Source organism: Zonotrichia leucophrys, chromosome 7, assembly GCF_028769735.1.
Source record: "Zonotrichia leucophrys gambelii isolate GWCS_2022_RI chromosome 7, RI_Zleu_2.0, whole genome shotgun sequence".
NCBI lineage: Eukaryota > Metazoa > Chordata > Aves > Passeriformes > Passerellidae > Zonotrichia > Zonotrichia leucophrys.
The window spans coordinates 24,744,950-24,762,949 of NC_088177.1; the positions used below are offsets into that span (position 1 = coordinate 24,744,950).

The 18,000-nt window shown below is 37.0% G+C and overlaps 1 protein-coding gene across 11 annotated transcripts; it reads left to right on the forward strand.

Moving 5' to 3' along the window:
• The first annotated feature begins 25 nt into the window (after positions 1 to 25).
• LOC135450261 (dynein axonemal heavy chain 11-like) lies at positions 26 to 17,751 on the forward strand. 11 transcript variants are annotated; one of them, XR_010440993.1, is made up of 10 exons: positions 114 to 160; positions 593 to 717; positions 3,430 to 3,543; positions 5,835 to 5,966; positions 6,847 to 6,909; positions 8,542 to 9,557; positions 10,714 to 10,913; positions 13,732 to 13,817; positions 15,916 to 16,025; positions 16,113 to 17,086. XR_010440993.1 is itself a non-coding variant. In XM_064718272.1 (4 exons), the coding sequence occupies exons 1-4, from the start codon at positions 116 to 118 to the stop codon at positions 8,554 to 8,556; spliced, it is 255 nt and encodes an 84-aa protein (XP_064574342.1). In that variant the 5' UTR covers positions 26 to 115; the 3' UTR covers positions 8,557 to 9,814. The 11 variants fall into 11 exon arrangements, 2 of the variants coding, with proteins under 2 accessions (XP_064574342.1, XP_064574341.1); XR_010440991.1 differs by lacking the exon at positions 593 to 717 and having other exon boundaries at positions 88 to 160; positions 3,358 to 3,543; positions 15,854 to 16,025; XR_010440990.1 differs by lacking the exon at positions 593 to 717 and having other exon boundaries at positions 88 to 160; positions 3,358 to 3,543.
• The last annotated feature ends 249 nt before the right edge of the window (positions 17,752 to 18,000 follow it).

Genomic DNA, 18,000 nt, shown 5'->3' on the forward strand with positions numbered 1-18,000 from the left:
TGACCAATCACCAAAGGGAACAGAGGGCACACAGGTGCAATGCATCAACATGAGGAGTATGAAAGGTTGCGCTAAAGAACAAGAAGGGCAGATGCCTGAAGCCTTCTGAAGTGGTATGATGTTACTCTGTATGGACAGGCACCTGAAGTCTTCTGATGAGGTATGGTATTACAGTTTTTTTTTTGGTGTTGTATTGTGATACTCCTCGTATTGTGGTCATTTCAACTGTGACATGTGCTGTGGTGTATGATGCAATGTGGATGTGTAATAATCCGGAATCTGTGAGGTGTCTCTCTATTCATACCCTACTTTAAAAACTGAATTATTAAATGAACCTTCCCCCCTCCCCAATATTTTGGGGATATGAATGATCAGGAGGTGAAGGAACTGCTAACTTAGAACAAACAAGTGTAGAAGATAATAATTCTCATTCTTTCCTATCTTAAAAATTCTTGTGTGTGTTGGGGACTTTTATGAACTTAAACATACCATAGATCAGTTTGACAAGTGTTGCAAAGCAATTTGTATAGATGAAAATTTTACTTTGGTTTGGGGCAGAAGGATGAGGTCACCGAGTATTTGTACAATATAGGGTAACATCAAAGTGGAATTGAAGAATGTCTTAGTGCCTGGGGCACTTCTAAAGGCTGATGAGACAACGGCTGAGATCTCTTGGGGGAAAAACCTGAATGGTTTATCATTTGCTTTTGTTTGAATGTAAGTCTTTGAGTACCAACTATTTGAACAAAAACTGTCTGCTGAATTTTACACCAACTTTTTATAGGTTGTGGTTTCCAGGGAAAAGGCTTTCCTACTGTATATCTTGATATCTCCTAATTTTTCTAAATATAAGAAATGTATTCTCTCCTGTGGATAGGAAAGTGATACTAGCTCTACTTTACAGCTGGGAACTTGAAAGTTCTGTGATTCTTTAAATGACACCTTCAGAGCTTTTGTGAAAGCAAATCTCCTAAATCCTGGCCAGAGCTCTTAATGTTGGTATATCCTTTCTTGGAAACAAACACTCAATTTCTAATTACATGTCTGCTGTCACCAGCACAGTGAGTTAATTTCAAATCCTCTTTATAACCTTAATATCTTATTAAGACAATGTAATGTTCAAGGAACTTAGAAATTGGCAGACCAAAAACATTTTGCATAAGCGAGTTGGAAAATATTGTGATAAAAATAATATTAATCCATCTGGAGAAAAGATGTCCTCGCTGGTGAATCATTTATCAACAAAGTCACTTTGTTATGTGCATGCTTCAGATGTGCATGTAACAGAAGCAACTGTTCCTTATTTTGAAGGGTGACCGGATGTGTCTATGTGCTCAAATGGTTCAACTTGTATTTCAGCAAAACAGGAATCGTTCTGCTACACAGAGCTGTTTTGCAGACTAGAATTACAGGCTTATGATGCTTTAGAAATACCAATGAAAATTACCTTAAAACAATGGAAATACTTTTGTTTTTACAGCATCTTTTGTCTGATGTCAAACATCTATTTAGAGAGTAAGGTTGTATAGAAAGATTGCAGCATAGAAAATAGAAGAATGACTTGGCTCCATTTGGTTCCATTCATTTTGTTCTACTTTGGTTTAATTTCCTTCAATGACAACTAATATTTCTAACATGTCTACTCTAGTAGTTCTAAAAATAGTTCTAAAAAGAGCTATTACCAAAAGGATTCTATGATCCCTGGGGAAGGTGGGAGTTCCACTTCTTCTCCATGATGTCACTTCCTCTGCAGTTGTTTTACTGAAAATCATTTCTGAGGGTAACCATTTGGAGCAGGGGAACTTTTCATCCTAGGTAGTTGTGTTCTTTAGTCACTGTTTTTAGCCAAATGAAAATTATTCTAACTGTAGGTTTCTTCAACATCTATCAACAGATTGCAAAGTACTTAAGTTATTTGACAATGTTACCTTAAATTTGGTGACAATAAGAACCTGGTAGAATAAACAGTGGTTATGTGTACTCTTCAGTGCCCTGTGTTTTGCAAAGGACAGGTCAGATTACTGACTAGTGTATTTCCTTGCCTGATGTTCTGCTGAATTGAAAGAAAAGAAGCAAATAATTCTACAGACCTTAGTCTCCCTGTTCAGACCATGTTATCTGTTACATCTAATGGAGAAGCTCAGTGGATCCTGAGGTCATAGCCAATGAGGCAGCATTGAGGAGAATGCAAGGGAAAATGGCTGTCTTTGTTGTCCGTTCTGTTAGCCCAGAACCATTTGCTAATTGTACAAAGCACGGTTACTGTCTGTATTTTTTTTTTGTCTCCCCTTGAGGCTCACTGGAGTGTAATTTTATGTAAAGATGATGGAAAGATTGTTGAAGCCGAATTAGGAATCTCAGAATGTAAAGACTTATGTTTCTAACTAAAAGTATCCTTACACACTGGAAGTGAAATCATTTAGCCGATTTGAGGGGCCAGCATAACCATAGGCATCTAGGCTTAGGAGCCAGAACAAGTGTGTACTGAGGTTTAGACAGAATTGCCTGACATACAGCCTAGGCTCCCAAGAGGAGCAGGAAGTTTGGATGATGAAAAATAATTAGTGAAATTTTTCCCCTTAAAATACCCCCAAACAAACAAGTGAAAGAAACCCAAAAGACATTAACGTTTTCTGTGGGAAAATGATACTTTGGGTAAACTTCCTGTCAAGAAAATGAAATGAAACCATATATTTTCAACCAAAAATAGCAGCTGAGTCATTACTGTAGTGTGGCATAAGGCAGAGGTCCCAGTAACAAAGTACCTCCACAGTTCATGCTGTTGATTCCCTTGGGCCTATACTGGGAACTGCAGCTAGTTCTTTTTATTTCCCACTCCTCCCCAGTGGAACTTGAATTCTGCTGGGCTGTGTATCCCGTGACAAACCATGGGATAATACAACCAATAATGATTTGTAATGCAGTCACACAGCAACGTGCGGTCTGAAACATGGGCTGCCTGGAGAATGTGAGCCATGGAGGATCAGAACTTAACTTAGGACTGTGAAGATGGGTGCAGAGATTAATACTGACTCAAAAGCTGGAAATTAATATTAACTGAAAAGTTGAAAGATTGTCTTTTCAGACAACTATTTTAAAAATAATTTGTTCTGAAACAAGTTTTTTAATATAGCTATTAATTTTCATTCTGAAAAAACAGTGTCAGACTATTCTATGACATGGAGATTTCATATTTGATCTGCCCAATTTGGGGATAAAGAAGGAAAGAAAAATTAATAAAAAGACCACTGTTTTTCCTTGAGAAAAAGAAAGTTGTATTCTCTGAGAGACCCTAGTTTCCCTTTAGCACCTGCTGACCAACTTCTCTGTTCTCTTTGTCTTGCTAATGCACTCAAGTGCCTGATCTACAAGAGGAAACCAAGAAAAGTCTAACCTTGATTTCCTCCTGAACTTTGATTCCTACCTCAGCAAGTTCAGTCACTTAAAGCACTCATACTTCTGTCTGAACCCAAGGAGCAAAGTGAGCAGGGGAAGGACCGGTTGGATTTTACTTTATCCACAGAGATTTAAACATTTTCTACAGTAAGTAACTAATTTAATGTTTTCAGTAATATTCAGGTTGTCTGAGAATAATAAAGTCTTACCCATATGCAACTGCAGGTCAGTCAGCAATAGTGCCATCTTGCCTTTGCTGCTCAACTAGTGATTTTGACCTTGGTATGAATGGATCATTCACTCAAGTGATGAGAGTTAATTTAGCCTTCATAATAGCCCAGAGCTCAACCTTTTCAGAGCTGCGATTGTTTCAGTGATGCCAAATTATATGCAATCACTGAGTAATATGAACAGTGATCCACTGCTGTGTCTTTGGATGTAGGCCACCAAAATTGTTCTCTTCATACTGGTAGGAAGCAGGCTAAAAATTCATTCAGTGCTGCACGTTGTGGAGTGCATGAGCTGTGTTACTGCATAAACAGTATACTGGGAGAGAATTAAGTTTGGTGATTTTTATACCTTTTTTTTGTTCTATAGATCTTTTCTCCTTTGAGGGAACTATATGGGTTCCATTTAATGGAAATTCTTTCTCTTGGATTCACAAGCTTTTGTATCCTATTGTTAGAGCTTGGGGAGAAAGGCACAATTGAAGACAAGCATAAAAAATGAGTTATTTTCATCTGTCTCTGTAAATTCACATAAGGTGTGAAGTAGGGCTTTTTATTCAAAGGAGACTGGGTGAAAAGAGCAGAACACCAAAGGTTTTATTCATAACAAACCTGTGTTCTGAGCAGGCAGATCACAGTGTGTTTTACAGGACTGAGGTCTTTCACAGTGTAACTCGTGTAGCTCAGAACCTGGGGTTAGGATAGAGGTTGTTCTGTCCTCCCAGGTGCTGAGCTGTAGTCACCTGGCCTGCCCAGGTTCCAGGTCTGTGTGTTTTGCATTTCGCCAGGAAACAGGTTCAGCAAGAAGATCTTCAGAAGCACCATGACAAAGTCTGTGATGTTATTCACACTTACTAATGATTTTTTTTTTAATTGCTCCTTTAAGATGTTAGAGGAGGTAGTATTTGTGTTAGGTAGAATAATGGTGAATTTAGAAGGAACTCTGCAACATTTTTTTCAGAAAAAATTATTGAAGTGGCAGCAACATGTGAAAATAAACTACTAAATCAGTTAAAAGAATTTATTTGCTAGATATTTGAGACTATGCTGAGGATGTTGAAATCTTCAAGGTTATAGAAGGATGGTTGGAAATCATCTGAAAGTCTGTAATTCCAAATAGGTACGCAAACCTGTTATGCACAAAATGTATAAAAATGGTAATTTTAAACAAAGGCAGAAGTCTTATGGTATAAACCACTGAAGTTTCACAGATTGGACTTATAAAATGTAAAGGCCAAAATCTAGTGATCTCTAGAAAAAATAACGCTACTTGCTACTATATCAATCTACTAAGGATGTGTGTTTTCTTTCATCAGTGCAAACGAATGAAAAAAATCCCTGTTGCAAAGGTGGGATTCTGCATGAACCAGCTTTCCAAAATCCGTGCCTAAATATCTTTGACAGGCTCTGTCAGAAAGATTTGTCTTGCAATCATTTAAAATTATATATATGCTTACTGTTATTTCATAGCAAGTGTTATTTAGAAGGACTGTTCTGGGGTCCCCTTCCCTCCACCCTCCCCCCAAAAAAATTCCAAAAAACCTATTGTTTTTGTTCAGAAGCATCACTTTTTAAATTAAGATGTCCAGATTCCTGGGAATAAATCTAATTCATAATGACTGCCAGTGGCTTCTAGGGCCACCAAGACAGGCACTCTGGGCCACCTCCTCAGTGTCACCATTCCTATCAGGATGGGGAATTACACAGCAGCCTGATGAAGGAAGCTGTTCAGGGATCCTGCTTTTCATGTTCCTCTGGCACAAGGAAGCCATCATGACCAAGGCAATCAGCCCCCAGAGAGTTGTTGTTTCCCTCTCCTCCCCAGCCCCTGCATTTCCTGTAGTAAACATAAAGTATATTGTGACTGGTTTGGAAGCAGAGTTTTGAAGTACATGTGTGATACTTTAAACATCTCTAGTAGCTTTCTCACGTGTGCAGTTACAGAGTAGCATTCCAAGTGCAGTATCAGACTAGTATTTATCTGTTCTGAAATAGTTCTGGGAACCAGCAGAAGTGTATTTTTGTAATTCAGGAGTAAAATTAAAATTGTAAGAAAACAATACCATTATTAGTTTGCAGAAGTTATTTGCTTTGATTAAAAGCACCAATAAATGTGTCTTGGTTCTATAACTGCTCCATTTAGCACTTGACATATAATAGGTTTTTTTCCCCACAGTGTAATATCTCCATTGAAATATAATTATTTTGCAGATTGCTCAACTGAATGCCCTTATAAACATGCTGTTAAGGGAACTCACCCCTGGTGATCATCAGAACATCATGACAATATGCACAATTGATGTACATGCGAGGGATGTTGTAGCCACGGTTATAGCACAGAAGGTAATTTGTTGCAGAGCAATTACACTAATGCATTTTTAAAAGCATAAAATAAAGAATAATTTCATTTGTTGAAAAGATATTCTGGTGGCTTATGTATGGCAGTGACAGAATATTTTGATTAAATCAATTTTTGTCCCTTTATGTTTTTTGCTTTAGGTTTAGCTAATTACATTTACCAGTTAAAGAATTCACATTTAAAAATATATAGATATTTTGTCCAAATATTTTAAAATGTCCATTAAAAACGTATGCTGTAATGTGACAGCAGGTTTCTCATTAATTTGCCTCCCATTACTGATCTTTTCACAACTAATATAAATCTCACACTTATTTGAGGTAGCTAGAAAGCTTAATCTATACAAAATATAAGACAGCAATTGTTTCCAGATAGCTTTTGGGGTTTTTCTATAAACAGGTTTTATTTCCCTATCAGTTTCTAAGGTGGGGTCTGTACTGCTAACCCTTTCCATGCCTGTCTTCTGCGCTGCTGGTACCTATTTATAGTAATTTGCTAGTCCATCTCCAGACTGTGAGCACTCAGGAAGGAGGTGGTGAGAGGCACCATGCAATGTCAGCTCCCTTATGCATGGTTAGGCAGGTGAGAGAGAGCTGTTCCACCCTCCACTCCTGCCTGCAGCCAGCTGACCTCCAAAGGGGCACAGAGCCCCCAGTTTGAACAAGCAGCTTCATTCCAGAGTCAGACACCTAGAGCTTTTCTCTTTATTCACAAGGAGTAACAAAGGGGAAGAGAAAAACTGTAGGCATGAAAGGTGTGCGTAGTGCACGTGTTCACCCATCCTCTATAGCCTGTCATCCTTCTATGCATCTGTTGCATTTGAACATTTGCTCGCTGTAAAATTTACCTTTTCACAACACATAGCTGCCAAGACCAAGGATTGTGCTGCTTCTCTGCGTTCCCAAACACCCTCCTATACCCACAATTGTAAGTAGTTCATTATTTTGCTTTATTATAAATCATAATTTTGCTGCAGACCAGACACAGTATTTAGGTTTCTTGGAAATCCAGTCTTTACATAAATGGCATAAATAAATAGTTCAAGATGAAGGCCACAGTGAACTTCTGAAAGTAAAATTGTTTTACTTGAAAGAATGAAATGGAAAAAAATCACAGTAAATTATTTTAGTATGTCATGAAACCTTGTCCAGGGCAAAATAGTCTTTTAGCCTTTTTAACCGGTATTCTGTAAAACTGAGGGGGGATAAAAGAAAAGCCAAAAGCAACATGAACAACAAAAAATCCCTCAACACTCTTACAGTTGCTGAACAAAATCCATTCTACTGAGCATAATCACTTTGTTGTGGTGTGATGCATAATAGCAGTTGCATCGAAAATTTGCAGCAATTTAAAATATTCTTTTCACTGAAATTGTTTATCCACATTGCCAAAGCCTTTAAGGAAGTACTGATGTTTTTCATATTGTCAGGAGCAGCTGTTTCTATGTGCTGTGGCTGTCTAACTGCTAACTAGGCAGATGGCACACAGTAGCTGAGGTGTGTCTGTTGTGTACAGGATCAACTTTTCTGGCTTATGGGAAGCACAGCTGCCATGCTATTATGATGATGATGATCCTTATGTATTTCAGACATTGGAGGCCTTATATAGAGCTGCATGCTTTGAAGGGGTGATTAGGGTCTTTAGTACACTGAATAAGTACTTAAATAATCAAACTGACAAGCTGTGTGGAAATATGGAACCGCTATTAATGAGAATTTTGGGTAGGGATCAGGGGACTGTAAAAACCAAGTAAAAGTATTTGCCACAGACAGAAACATCTCAATATGATAGAGCATCTTAATATCGGTATAAATTCAGTATCAACTAGAGAAAAATACATTTATGAATGAATAAATGTGTTTTGCATCATTAAATCTGGTCAGTTATTCAAAGAACATGCTGTAGAAAATACTGGATGGTGAAAACTAGACAAGGCCTAAGATTTTTGTCTCAGTTGTCAGAAACTTCATCCATAGAATATTGGAAGCATCAACACTTCTTTTCCTGCGTCTAGCTTGTAGTAATTAATATATTAATAATCTACTCTTTTTTTTCTTCAGAAAAGCTACTTCCTTAACATTCTTGGGCACTGGGGTAGCATAAGAGAGCCAGAGGTGATAGTAAGATGTGTCTGGGGCTTAAGGAAGCAATGAAGTGATGACCAGATGCTGCGTTTCCTGTTGATTTAAGGCATTAGTTCATTAGACCACTAATCAAAACCATGTGCTCTGCTAACAAACCATTTCATCACCTGAGTGCTGGAGCATGCACATACTGTTTCCAGCTAACTGGGACCTAATCCAGGGCAAGGCAAAGTCTACCACCAATTGATGCCAACAGGAGAAAAGGTTGTCTGAAAATAGTTATTCTTATTATTTTTTGTGTCTTTACATAGCTCAGCTGAAAATATTTTAGCCAGAAATATTGAATAATGGTATATTTTCTGTATCTTGTTAGGGGAGTTTATGTTCCATAAAGTATCCCTCCTTGTAACAAAATTTAAAAATTAAAATAATTAGGAGCCCATGAAGTTGATGTGCATAAATGTTTGTTTTTCAGAAATCCCATTGCTAACCTTTGTTCTCTAAAGACGGATGTCAAAGTATTTTGAGAGGCATTGATTCACCATTTTAGTCCTGAGTTAAGAGCGACAGACTGGGTAATATCACCTCAATAGTGCTTATGCTGACCACTACTGTGTGTAAAGCAAAAATGTCCAACTTCAAAGCTTACAGCAAGGCTTGTTCTTGATGGCAGTGTAAACAACCTAAGAAAATCATATTCTGCAGTTGCTTCTAAAGTGCTACAACCCTAAAAGTATGAACAAATATAACACTGTGAAACATGTTTGTTTCTTCAGCTTAATGCAATGCTATCACTCTCCAAGTATAATTTTGTAAGTTTGGAAATAGTTATAAGAGCAATACCTTCCTTGCATGTGGCAACAACAGCTGATGAGAAAAGCAGGGAAGTTTGATCACTTAGATTTCACCAAATGGGAAGAGGGAGCTATCAATTATCTCTTAGTAAAGCTGTGGGATCAATCTGTTGGAGAGGTGTACAAGAAAAAAAAAGGAGGGTGACTCATGGAGTGGAAGGTGGAAAGAGAAAGCATCTTGATCAGGAAAGGACAAAAGAAATAGTCTGATTCCTCAGAAGCCAATGGAGGCAGGCCTGCAAGCAAAGTACAAGGTGAGCAGTTTACAGCAATAACCAGAAATACTGCAGGGTTAGAGGATCATGCAGAGATGGTCACAGAAGAAAGCAGAAGTACTGCAGTGCTAAGGGAAAAGGTTTTTACAAAGTCACAGATATCAGAAAGCACATGCAAGACAATCACAAAGGTGAAGAAGATGAAGATCAAGGGTGGAGAAGAGGACTAATGAGCCTGGGAGATTTAGGACAAGCAAGGAGAAACACTGGTGCCTGCTGCACAGTAGATGAAAGTAGAGAGATTGATAAATTGAAGGGATTTCTTCAAGCAGGTGAAAAATATCACTGGGTAGGAAGTGAAGAAATCTGTCTTGATTGAGACCATAAAAATCTGGTGAGGCAAAATGAAAGGAAAGGCATAGGTGAGTATTCTTCAAGAGCATTTACATATGGCAAGAAAAGAGAAGGAATTCCTACTTTATTTTTTGAGGTAGTGCTGGCATATGGTTCTTTCAGGGTAGGATGATTTTGTGGTTGGACAGTTGGGGAAGCAGCACTATGGATAGAATTATGGAAACATCAAATGAAAGATGATGTATGCATGGTGGAATTTACTCTTGGAGCATCACAATCAAAATTATACTCTTCTTATTGCCTATGTTCAGTTTTACATACCTGACTCTGGGAGACAGTTTAGGGTAAAAAAAAGCTGAACAGCCAACCAAATCAACAAAGATCTTGCAAATTCAGCTGGGGTGATTTATTGGTTTTTTTAAGGAAACCATGTATTTTGGAATGAAACCTGCTCTGTGAGTAGCTGCAGTGCTTTCTTTGGGTTCAAACTACCAGAGTGTGTCAGGCTTTGCTCAGGTAGCCTTCATGCTTCCTGCTGGGGCATATGGGCTATAAGATCAAAGGTGTCAGCTCACCCTTCCCTAGTGCTGCTTTGTGTTTCAGTAGTAGTTTCTGGTCTGGCTTTTTCTTCCCCCCATAGGTAGAACTTGCAGACATGGTAGGTACAGTAAGTCCTAGACACAAAGAATATGTATCATGCAATTTTGGCTGACATAGTATTTTTCAGTTGATCAAGGTATTTTTCTGCAGAAATCTCAGAAATGTTGACTGCACTTGTGTGCAGTCAGTGTTACTAGAGTAATTCTGAAGAAAATTTAGCCCTGAGCACTCAGATTAAAAATGTGGCACAAAGCTTGAACCAGGTCTAACCTGGTAGGATTGAACACTGCATTTCATTGAGACAGAAGAATTTTTATATAGAAAGAAGAAACTGAAAAGAATCTTCTCACTGTGTCATATTTTACTGCTTACTACTGCTACAGTGTCAGTCATAATTGTTACTCCAAATTCATAATCTAAAATAACAAACCATAGGAAAGAATAGGCTTTGACAGAAAAAAAAAATTGTTTCAAGTCATATCTCAGTACCCTTTCTCCTTTTTTGCTTTGTTTCTCAAGCTAAGCAACCAGAAAAGTGAGACAGAAGCACACAGAGTGCATGTACTGTATAAGTATGAACGCAAAGTTTTGTTTTCTCTTGATTTTATTTATTCATGCAACAAGGAACATGAAGCCAATGGCAGCAGTGTTCAGGAAATATATGATTGGGATCCTTTGATGGTGAAGTAATAAAATTAGACTGTAGCAGTGCACTTTGCATCATAAGCTTCTCTGTCAAGAAGAAATATTGCTACTCCAGTCATGAAAGAGATGTTCTCTGCTTCCAAGTTATACCACACTTTAAAATTTTGTCAAAGTAAAAGGTAAGATAACCATAACAGATACTTTCTTTCTTTACATGCATTGTTTTATGTAACAGATCTCCCTTGAGTTTACTTAGTCAGTTATAGTTTTTACCTTATAGAGTCGGTAGATTGGCCCTGCCAATACTTGAGTATCTTGTTGATCCGATGTGGTCAGCAGGAGAAAGGAAGAAAATATTTGGGCAGAATAACTCACAGACATGAATTCTTCAAGAGCTGGGCATTAACTAGCATTCCTTGATGTCCATAAATCAATTGAAGAAAGAACTTTATTCTACAGTACACTTGGTGTGAGCTGGCCAGGTGTCATTAGTATCAGAAACAAGCAGATGAATAACACATTGTGGCTTCACTGGATTTTTTCTGTCTGATAACTCCATCTCTTTTTTTTTTTTATACTGGGGAGCCCAGAACAAGAACATGGCACTGCTATCTTCATCTCACTTCATTTAGTAGTGTCTTATGCCTCTGTATAGTTCTAGTGCTATAAGATTTATTTACCATATAAATATTCACTCTAGTTTCTATCTATGACTACATGTTCTCTGCTTAAATTTGCCCTGCATTTTTATTAAATGGATGTGAGACTTCATAATTTACAAATCATAACAGTTAGTCCCTTCTGCTAAGAAAAACACGTAATAGTCCATCAAGGCAGTTGTTTAATTTTGTTCATAAATTTTTGAAATGAAAACAGTAAAAAAAGGCCAATAATCACCTTACAAAGCAGCCCTAATGTTGTCATGACTTACATCAAGACAAAACAGGGAAGCCAATTATTGTATTAAATTCAGAAGAAATGCAACTCCCTTTTTGCAGTAAGACAACAAAGAAAATCTCATCAGCAACAGTGCATATATAAGTTAAGAGTATACATTCCCAATTAATTGCATAAAGAAAAATCTGCAGACAAGGGCAGAATTGTGTATAACACTATACTTCTCTTTTTGCTAGTGATGCACTTCACATAATTCATTCTGATTTTAATTTCGATGATTTTTAAAACAAATTGTTCTCTCTAGGGAAGGGATAGTGATTTATTTTACCAGTATTTTTGGTGGTGGAATTATTTTTGTTTGTATAAAATATTGCTCTTGTGCCCTTTAGTCTCTGCTATTGTGTGCTCTCCTGTGATCAGGTCTACTTGTCTAGCATATTTCAATATGCTATATGTATAGCCATTAAGGGTCTTTTCCAACTGAAATGTTTCTATGATTCTATGCTTGTGTGGATCTCTGGGGTTAGCCTCATAAAGGCAGGCTACTTTCCAATCTCTCTAGAAAAGCCTGTTTCTAAAGTAAATAAGTCCCTTGAAAGACGCAGCAGAGCCCTCTTTAGAAAGGTGACTTCTCACTTTCCACCTCAGTGAATGTAAAAGTATCCCTTTGTCTATCATTGATCAGAAAAGATGAGATGTGCCATTGGAGTTTTTCTGCTGACAGGGTTATCCTTCTAACATGTGTACCAACAAAAGTACCTATGGTGCTTCCTAAAATCTTTGTGAATCAAATGGACTATGTTTGAAACACTCCACAGAAAAGTCTATCTTGTTGTTCTGGGCCCTCATCACTGCAGCTGGCTTTTTTTCTTTTTTATTATTGCTAGTTTGAAGTATCTATAAAGGTTTATGGCAAACTGGAGTACAGGAATGCTTTTATGAACTCAGTTGCATCTCTGTAGATTTGCTTTCTGTTGTGGTACTTTGAGTTAAGACGCTGCAGGATGGGGTTTGGCCAAAGAAAAAGTTAAATTAGCAATAAAGTGATTTTTCAAGCTTATTTTTCTGTTATCCTATGGCATAGTAACCTTTTTTTTTATTTTTTTGAGGGAGACTGCTGAATTGGAAATAGCAGGTTTCCATAGTAGTAAATCCAGGGGAAAAAAGGGAAAGAAATTAAAAGGAAAAAAAGAGTCTTCCAGAAAATATCAAAACTCTCTTTTTGGTGGAAACAAAACCCCCTCTTCTCCTCTCCCCCCTGCTTTTTTTTTAATGGATTATAGCACTGGGCCTTAAGGTACTCTCAATAAGAAACAGACAAAGGCTAGAGCTGAAGGTCAAGAAACTGGCATGAAGACAGTTTGGTAGATAGATCTGAGATAATTGAAACTTTAAGATATAATGGCACATTCCATTGCAAAACAGGCTACAGAAAACGGTAAGGGAACTAAAACGATTAAGAATTAAGGCTATATGAGACTGTGTGGCAGAGACAAATTTTTTATCTTAAAAAAAACCCTGATTACTTTCTTCCCCTAGAAGTACCTGAAATATAGGGATGAAAGATGGTATAAAATAGTACAGCATTACTGGCTTATTAGAGGTTTTTTTCTGACTATCCCAAGAGAGATTTACCACAGTTTTTCCTGTGTGTATATGCTAAACTCAGGTTTCAATACCTTTCTCATTTTATTGAATCATGAAATAATACAGGCCTCCTTTTTTGAAAACTGCTTGGTATAAAATCAGTCTTACATGCTTATCAAATTCTGAAACATTTATGGTTTTTTAGTCTCGGGCAAGAAAATATTTATTGATCTGTGAACTACTAATGGGATTTTCTTAATCTTATCTTGTTTATTGCTAACATTAACAACTTGTTTCCTATGCATTTTTAAGTCTGAAAATGTCCAAGTCCAAAGAATGCTATAAAACATTTCTATTGCTTATAGATATGTTATTAATTTGCCACTGACACTAAGCCACTCGTGTGTTGATTGATCTATGGATTAGGCACAAATTCTCATCATCAAGAACACAGTTAGAGGATGGTGCCAGTACAACTGTCTCACATGTTCATATTTCTTTTTCTTCCTGCAGAGCTTATACAATGATGATTTCAGACCTTTGTGTGAAATGGTGTTGACATCAGAACAGCTGCAAATTCAAGGAGACTCATGAGAAAGGTTATCTATCTCTGCACATTGTATTGTATCTATATGGGTGCTGGAGGAAGAAAATGAATTTTTTTTGGTAATGCTGCTGCTAGGCAAGTATACTAAAGAATTTGGGGGGCAGGGCAGTATTCATTAGAAATGGACTATAGAGTATTCTCAGCATATTCAGAAGCAAGAATGTGAGAAATACTCTTAGCATTGTACTTGAATGCCAGCAGAGAAGAGAGAAAGCAGGCAAGTCATTAGAGTACACTCCTGTATAAGCTCAGGTCTTGATTATCTCTTTCCAGTACCTTCAGAGAGTACAGGAGAGAAGGCTGCTAAAAGACCTGTCCTTTCTGAGAGAGCTTGGGTGCATAGTTATATAGATTTACCTGGCCTTTTCCAAAGGGAGAACTGGCACCTCTTCTCTAGTCCCTCTCCTTACTAGTCTTTCCGTTCTTCCCTTTTTCTTAACTCTCTGGTTTTGTAAGAGCAATACTTTTAGTCCTTCCTGGTGCAGGGAGTCAAGGATGTCTCTCAGGTGTGAGGGTACTGGGTCTTTGCCCTTGCTTCCTGGCACTGATAACATTCTGAAGTAGCTGTGGACAGTGAGAAGACTCTTCTCAGTTTCATCCTTGTGTACAAAAATTCTTCTGGTCTCAGTGAAATGCAGTGTTCAATCCTACCAGGCTATACTTGGTTCAAGCTTTGTGTCACATTTTTAATCTGAATGCTCAGGGCCAAATTCAGAACAAATCTAATCAGATGCATCTCCTTGCTAAATAAAGCTGTCTTGTTCTTTGTAAGTTTGTAAGTTTGATATGAAGCCATTGGCTTTATGACTGCATGAGGGCAAGTTTCTTATGCATGTGGCATTGCCTGATGCTCAGATGAGAACATCATGTCAGACATGTTTAATCATAACAGTGTTTATTTCTTTTACTCAGAATGTACCCTCTTCATGACAAATGTATGTAAATGCTGAGATAAAAATAGCATTTGACAAGATAGTTGGGTATGTTTCATTTTATTAACACATTAGTCAACTTATTCTGCTGAAAGTAATATGTGAATAGTAGATATGTGTAAGATTAGCATAATTTTTCCAGTCAACATTTGTTCTGTGAGGTTTTTGATTACATTATTTTAATTAAGCAATAAGTCATGACAAGTACAGGATTTTGTGGTGAGTATAGTGCTCCTAACAAGGTATTATAAGGCATGTGGCTGAAAGTCGAAGGATTTTAACCATTCAAAATGTGCATTAATAATTCCATGAGACTGAGTACAGTGCCCTTTGGTTTCTTTTATTAATTATGTATCATTGAACAAGCAAAGCATTTACTGGTTATAGTTACCAGGACCCAGACTCTGCTCTTGGACAGTGAAAAGCTCCATTTGTGTTCTAAAGCCTTCTGTGCTGCCTCTGGAATTAGTTTGCTTATGAAACCACACTGTAACTTTTAAAAGATTGATCATTCGACTATGAAGGAAGCCAAATTATCTGTCTGGAATTGCACAATATGTAGCAGGTGCCCTATGTCAGAAATAATGAAGATAAATGAAATTATAGACTCAAAGAAAGTATATATTTTCTAAACAAGGTCTGCCGGTCAGAGATTGGGAAATTGAAAATGTTTTATTTCTTTGTACCTGTCCAATGGAAACTGAAGAAGAATCCTGAACCAGAATTGGTTTGTATGTAATTTACTTAGTATCTGATTGCATGAGACTTGAGATATAAAGTAATAAAATGCTGGGGTTAACAAATGTCTGTTTATTTCAAACAGTCATTACATATTTTTTTTGTACTTCCACTCAAAGATGCAAAGTAGTTTTGATTTCTGTGGCCAGGGTCTCAAAGTAATTGAACATCTTTGTTGTATCTGTTATTCTTGAAACAAAAGGACTGAAGTAAACCTAGAGCTTATAGACCTGTGTTGGATTTTGATATTACTTTGTGGATACTTAAATAGGAAAATGCAAATAATAATTTCTGGACCTATGAGCATGAAAAACCTCACAATTTCATAAAATGTTTCCTTTTTCTTGTTGTTCACTAGTCTCACCTGTTTTTAATAACCATTTAATGAGGTAAATGAAAGATGTCTTCTCCTCCTCCCAGAATCCATCCTCTTGTAGGCATGTGATTCTATGATACAAGAATACTGTCCTCCTCCTTCTAGCAGCCTGATCTGAATAACTGAATGGAATACATCTTGAGATAGTCCTGAGGTATCTATTATTCTTTTTCCATGTAACAAATCCCCTTTTTAATGTGTATCTGTCATTAATTAAAATGTTCATATTTTTTAAATTCAGGTCTGTTCAGAGAACAAGCAAAGCGATGAAGTATATTGTTGTATTGCCTAACGGATTTGCTTATGCTGGATATAAACTGTTCTGGGAGAATTTTCCAGATATTGTGGAAGAGCAGGTTGGGCTCCAGAGCTTGGTATGAGAAAGGACCAAGCATTAGCTTGAAATTCCTTACAGTCTACAAAGGACTAAAATATTAGAATTGACTTGTTCTGGTGTTTCGTTTGTTTGGTTTTGGCTTTTTTTGAGGAGTTGCAACTCCCCTTATCTTTGAACTGTGTATCACCAGAGGTGACACGCTGTATATGACAACAGAGGAAAGTGAACCAGAATATCAATGTCTAGCCCTGTGAGAGACTGAAATCTCCTGCCTGAATATAAGTGGAACGATAAGGCAAAAGTGTTTGCTCTTGGAATCCAAATGTGTGTGCTTCAAGTGATAAAAGCCTCCAGAACTACTGCTTGAATCAATCTTTTGCCATTTGTTGACGTCTAAATCCTGTTTACAGAAAACTAGGCTTTGAACACAGTTTGTTTCCTGAATTAACCTTAGTAGTAAGTGGGAAGGTGATTCACTGTTCTTACATACCTAAAGGTAATATGAGTGTGATGAAATAGGGTTAAAAAGTGTCATGAGATTTGATAAGCATTCATACATTTTATCTGACTTGGGGCATTGAACCCATGGAAACATTGGCTTTTACACATCATTTTCTCATTCACAAAATTAAGTAATTACATCCTGGGAGAAATGCACTGGCATTGAATATACAGCATCCAGACTATGCCACTACAGGTAGCAGATTGAGTTTAACTAGCCATATGGATTGTAATTGTCTAAGTATGATTAATTCATAATGTTTCTTAATTTTATGCCTTATATTATGGTTTGTTACTATAATGTCAGTATTTTCTCCTTTTTTTTTGTTTCTTTTTAGTCTAGGTTTTGATGAGAGGCCTCAAGGGAATTTAATCTTATTATGGACACTCACTAATGATGTCCTTATATTCTGGGGTCTCATCAATAGCTTGTTCCCCTTTCTGGAAGTTTCATGGAAAAGGGTTCTGAAGTTAGAACAGATGGTGCATCAGTTCATTGCAGAACTCTGTTTTCAGTCAGAGGAAAACTTTATGCTGAAGGTGGAAATAATGGTTTTCTGCTTAGCTTATTGTAAATTCTAAATGGGGTGATTGAAGACTGTAATGATCACTGCTGTTTGATGCCTATGAGTTTCAACAGCTGGCTAATGCCTTTACTAGCCATAACAGTAAGAAAAGGCACTGTAGACCTTTGTGCTTCTTTCTTTAAGACAGAATATAGCATGTGTGTGTATATATTTGTAAATACACACAAAGCTTGCATAGGACAGTGTGTGTATATATACTTCGTATATGTAAATCACTGTCTATATTACTATCTGATTTGCACAATACTGAAATGAAATATTACATAATAACATTTCAATGCCAACACCAGGCTTTCTAGTTCTAATACCCAAATTTGATTTCTTCTTTAACAATTGGAATTATTTAAGTTGACCTCCTTGTCTACTCTTGCCTACAGATCCAAGTCATTACCCCAAAGGAAATTAGCCAAATATATCTTTGCTTCTCATGTAGGTTCCAAGAAGAAAGCATTAGAGGGACTGACAGAGATGGTCTTTGTAAAGGAGACTGAAGATCACTTTCTTCAAAGTGATGGGCCTCATTGCCTCAATATTTCCTCTTACTTGACTTTTCAGCAGGTCATTCACTAAATCACCAAAGTCACTAGTCTGTTCTGTCAATGCATTATAATTGGCTTGATGGAATATTGTTAACTGGAATTGTGATTAAAAATTAATGTTTTCATGGGGAAATTAAAAACTTATTTCTCTACTTATGTTGTTTT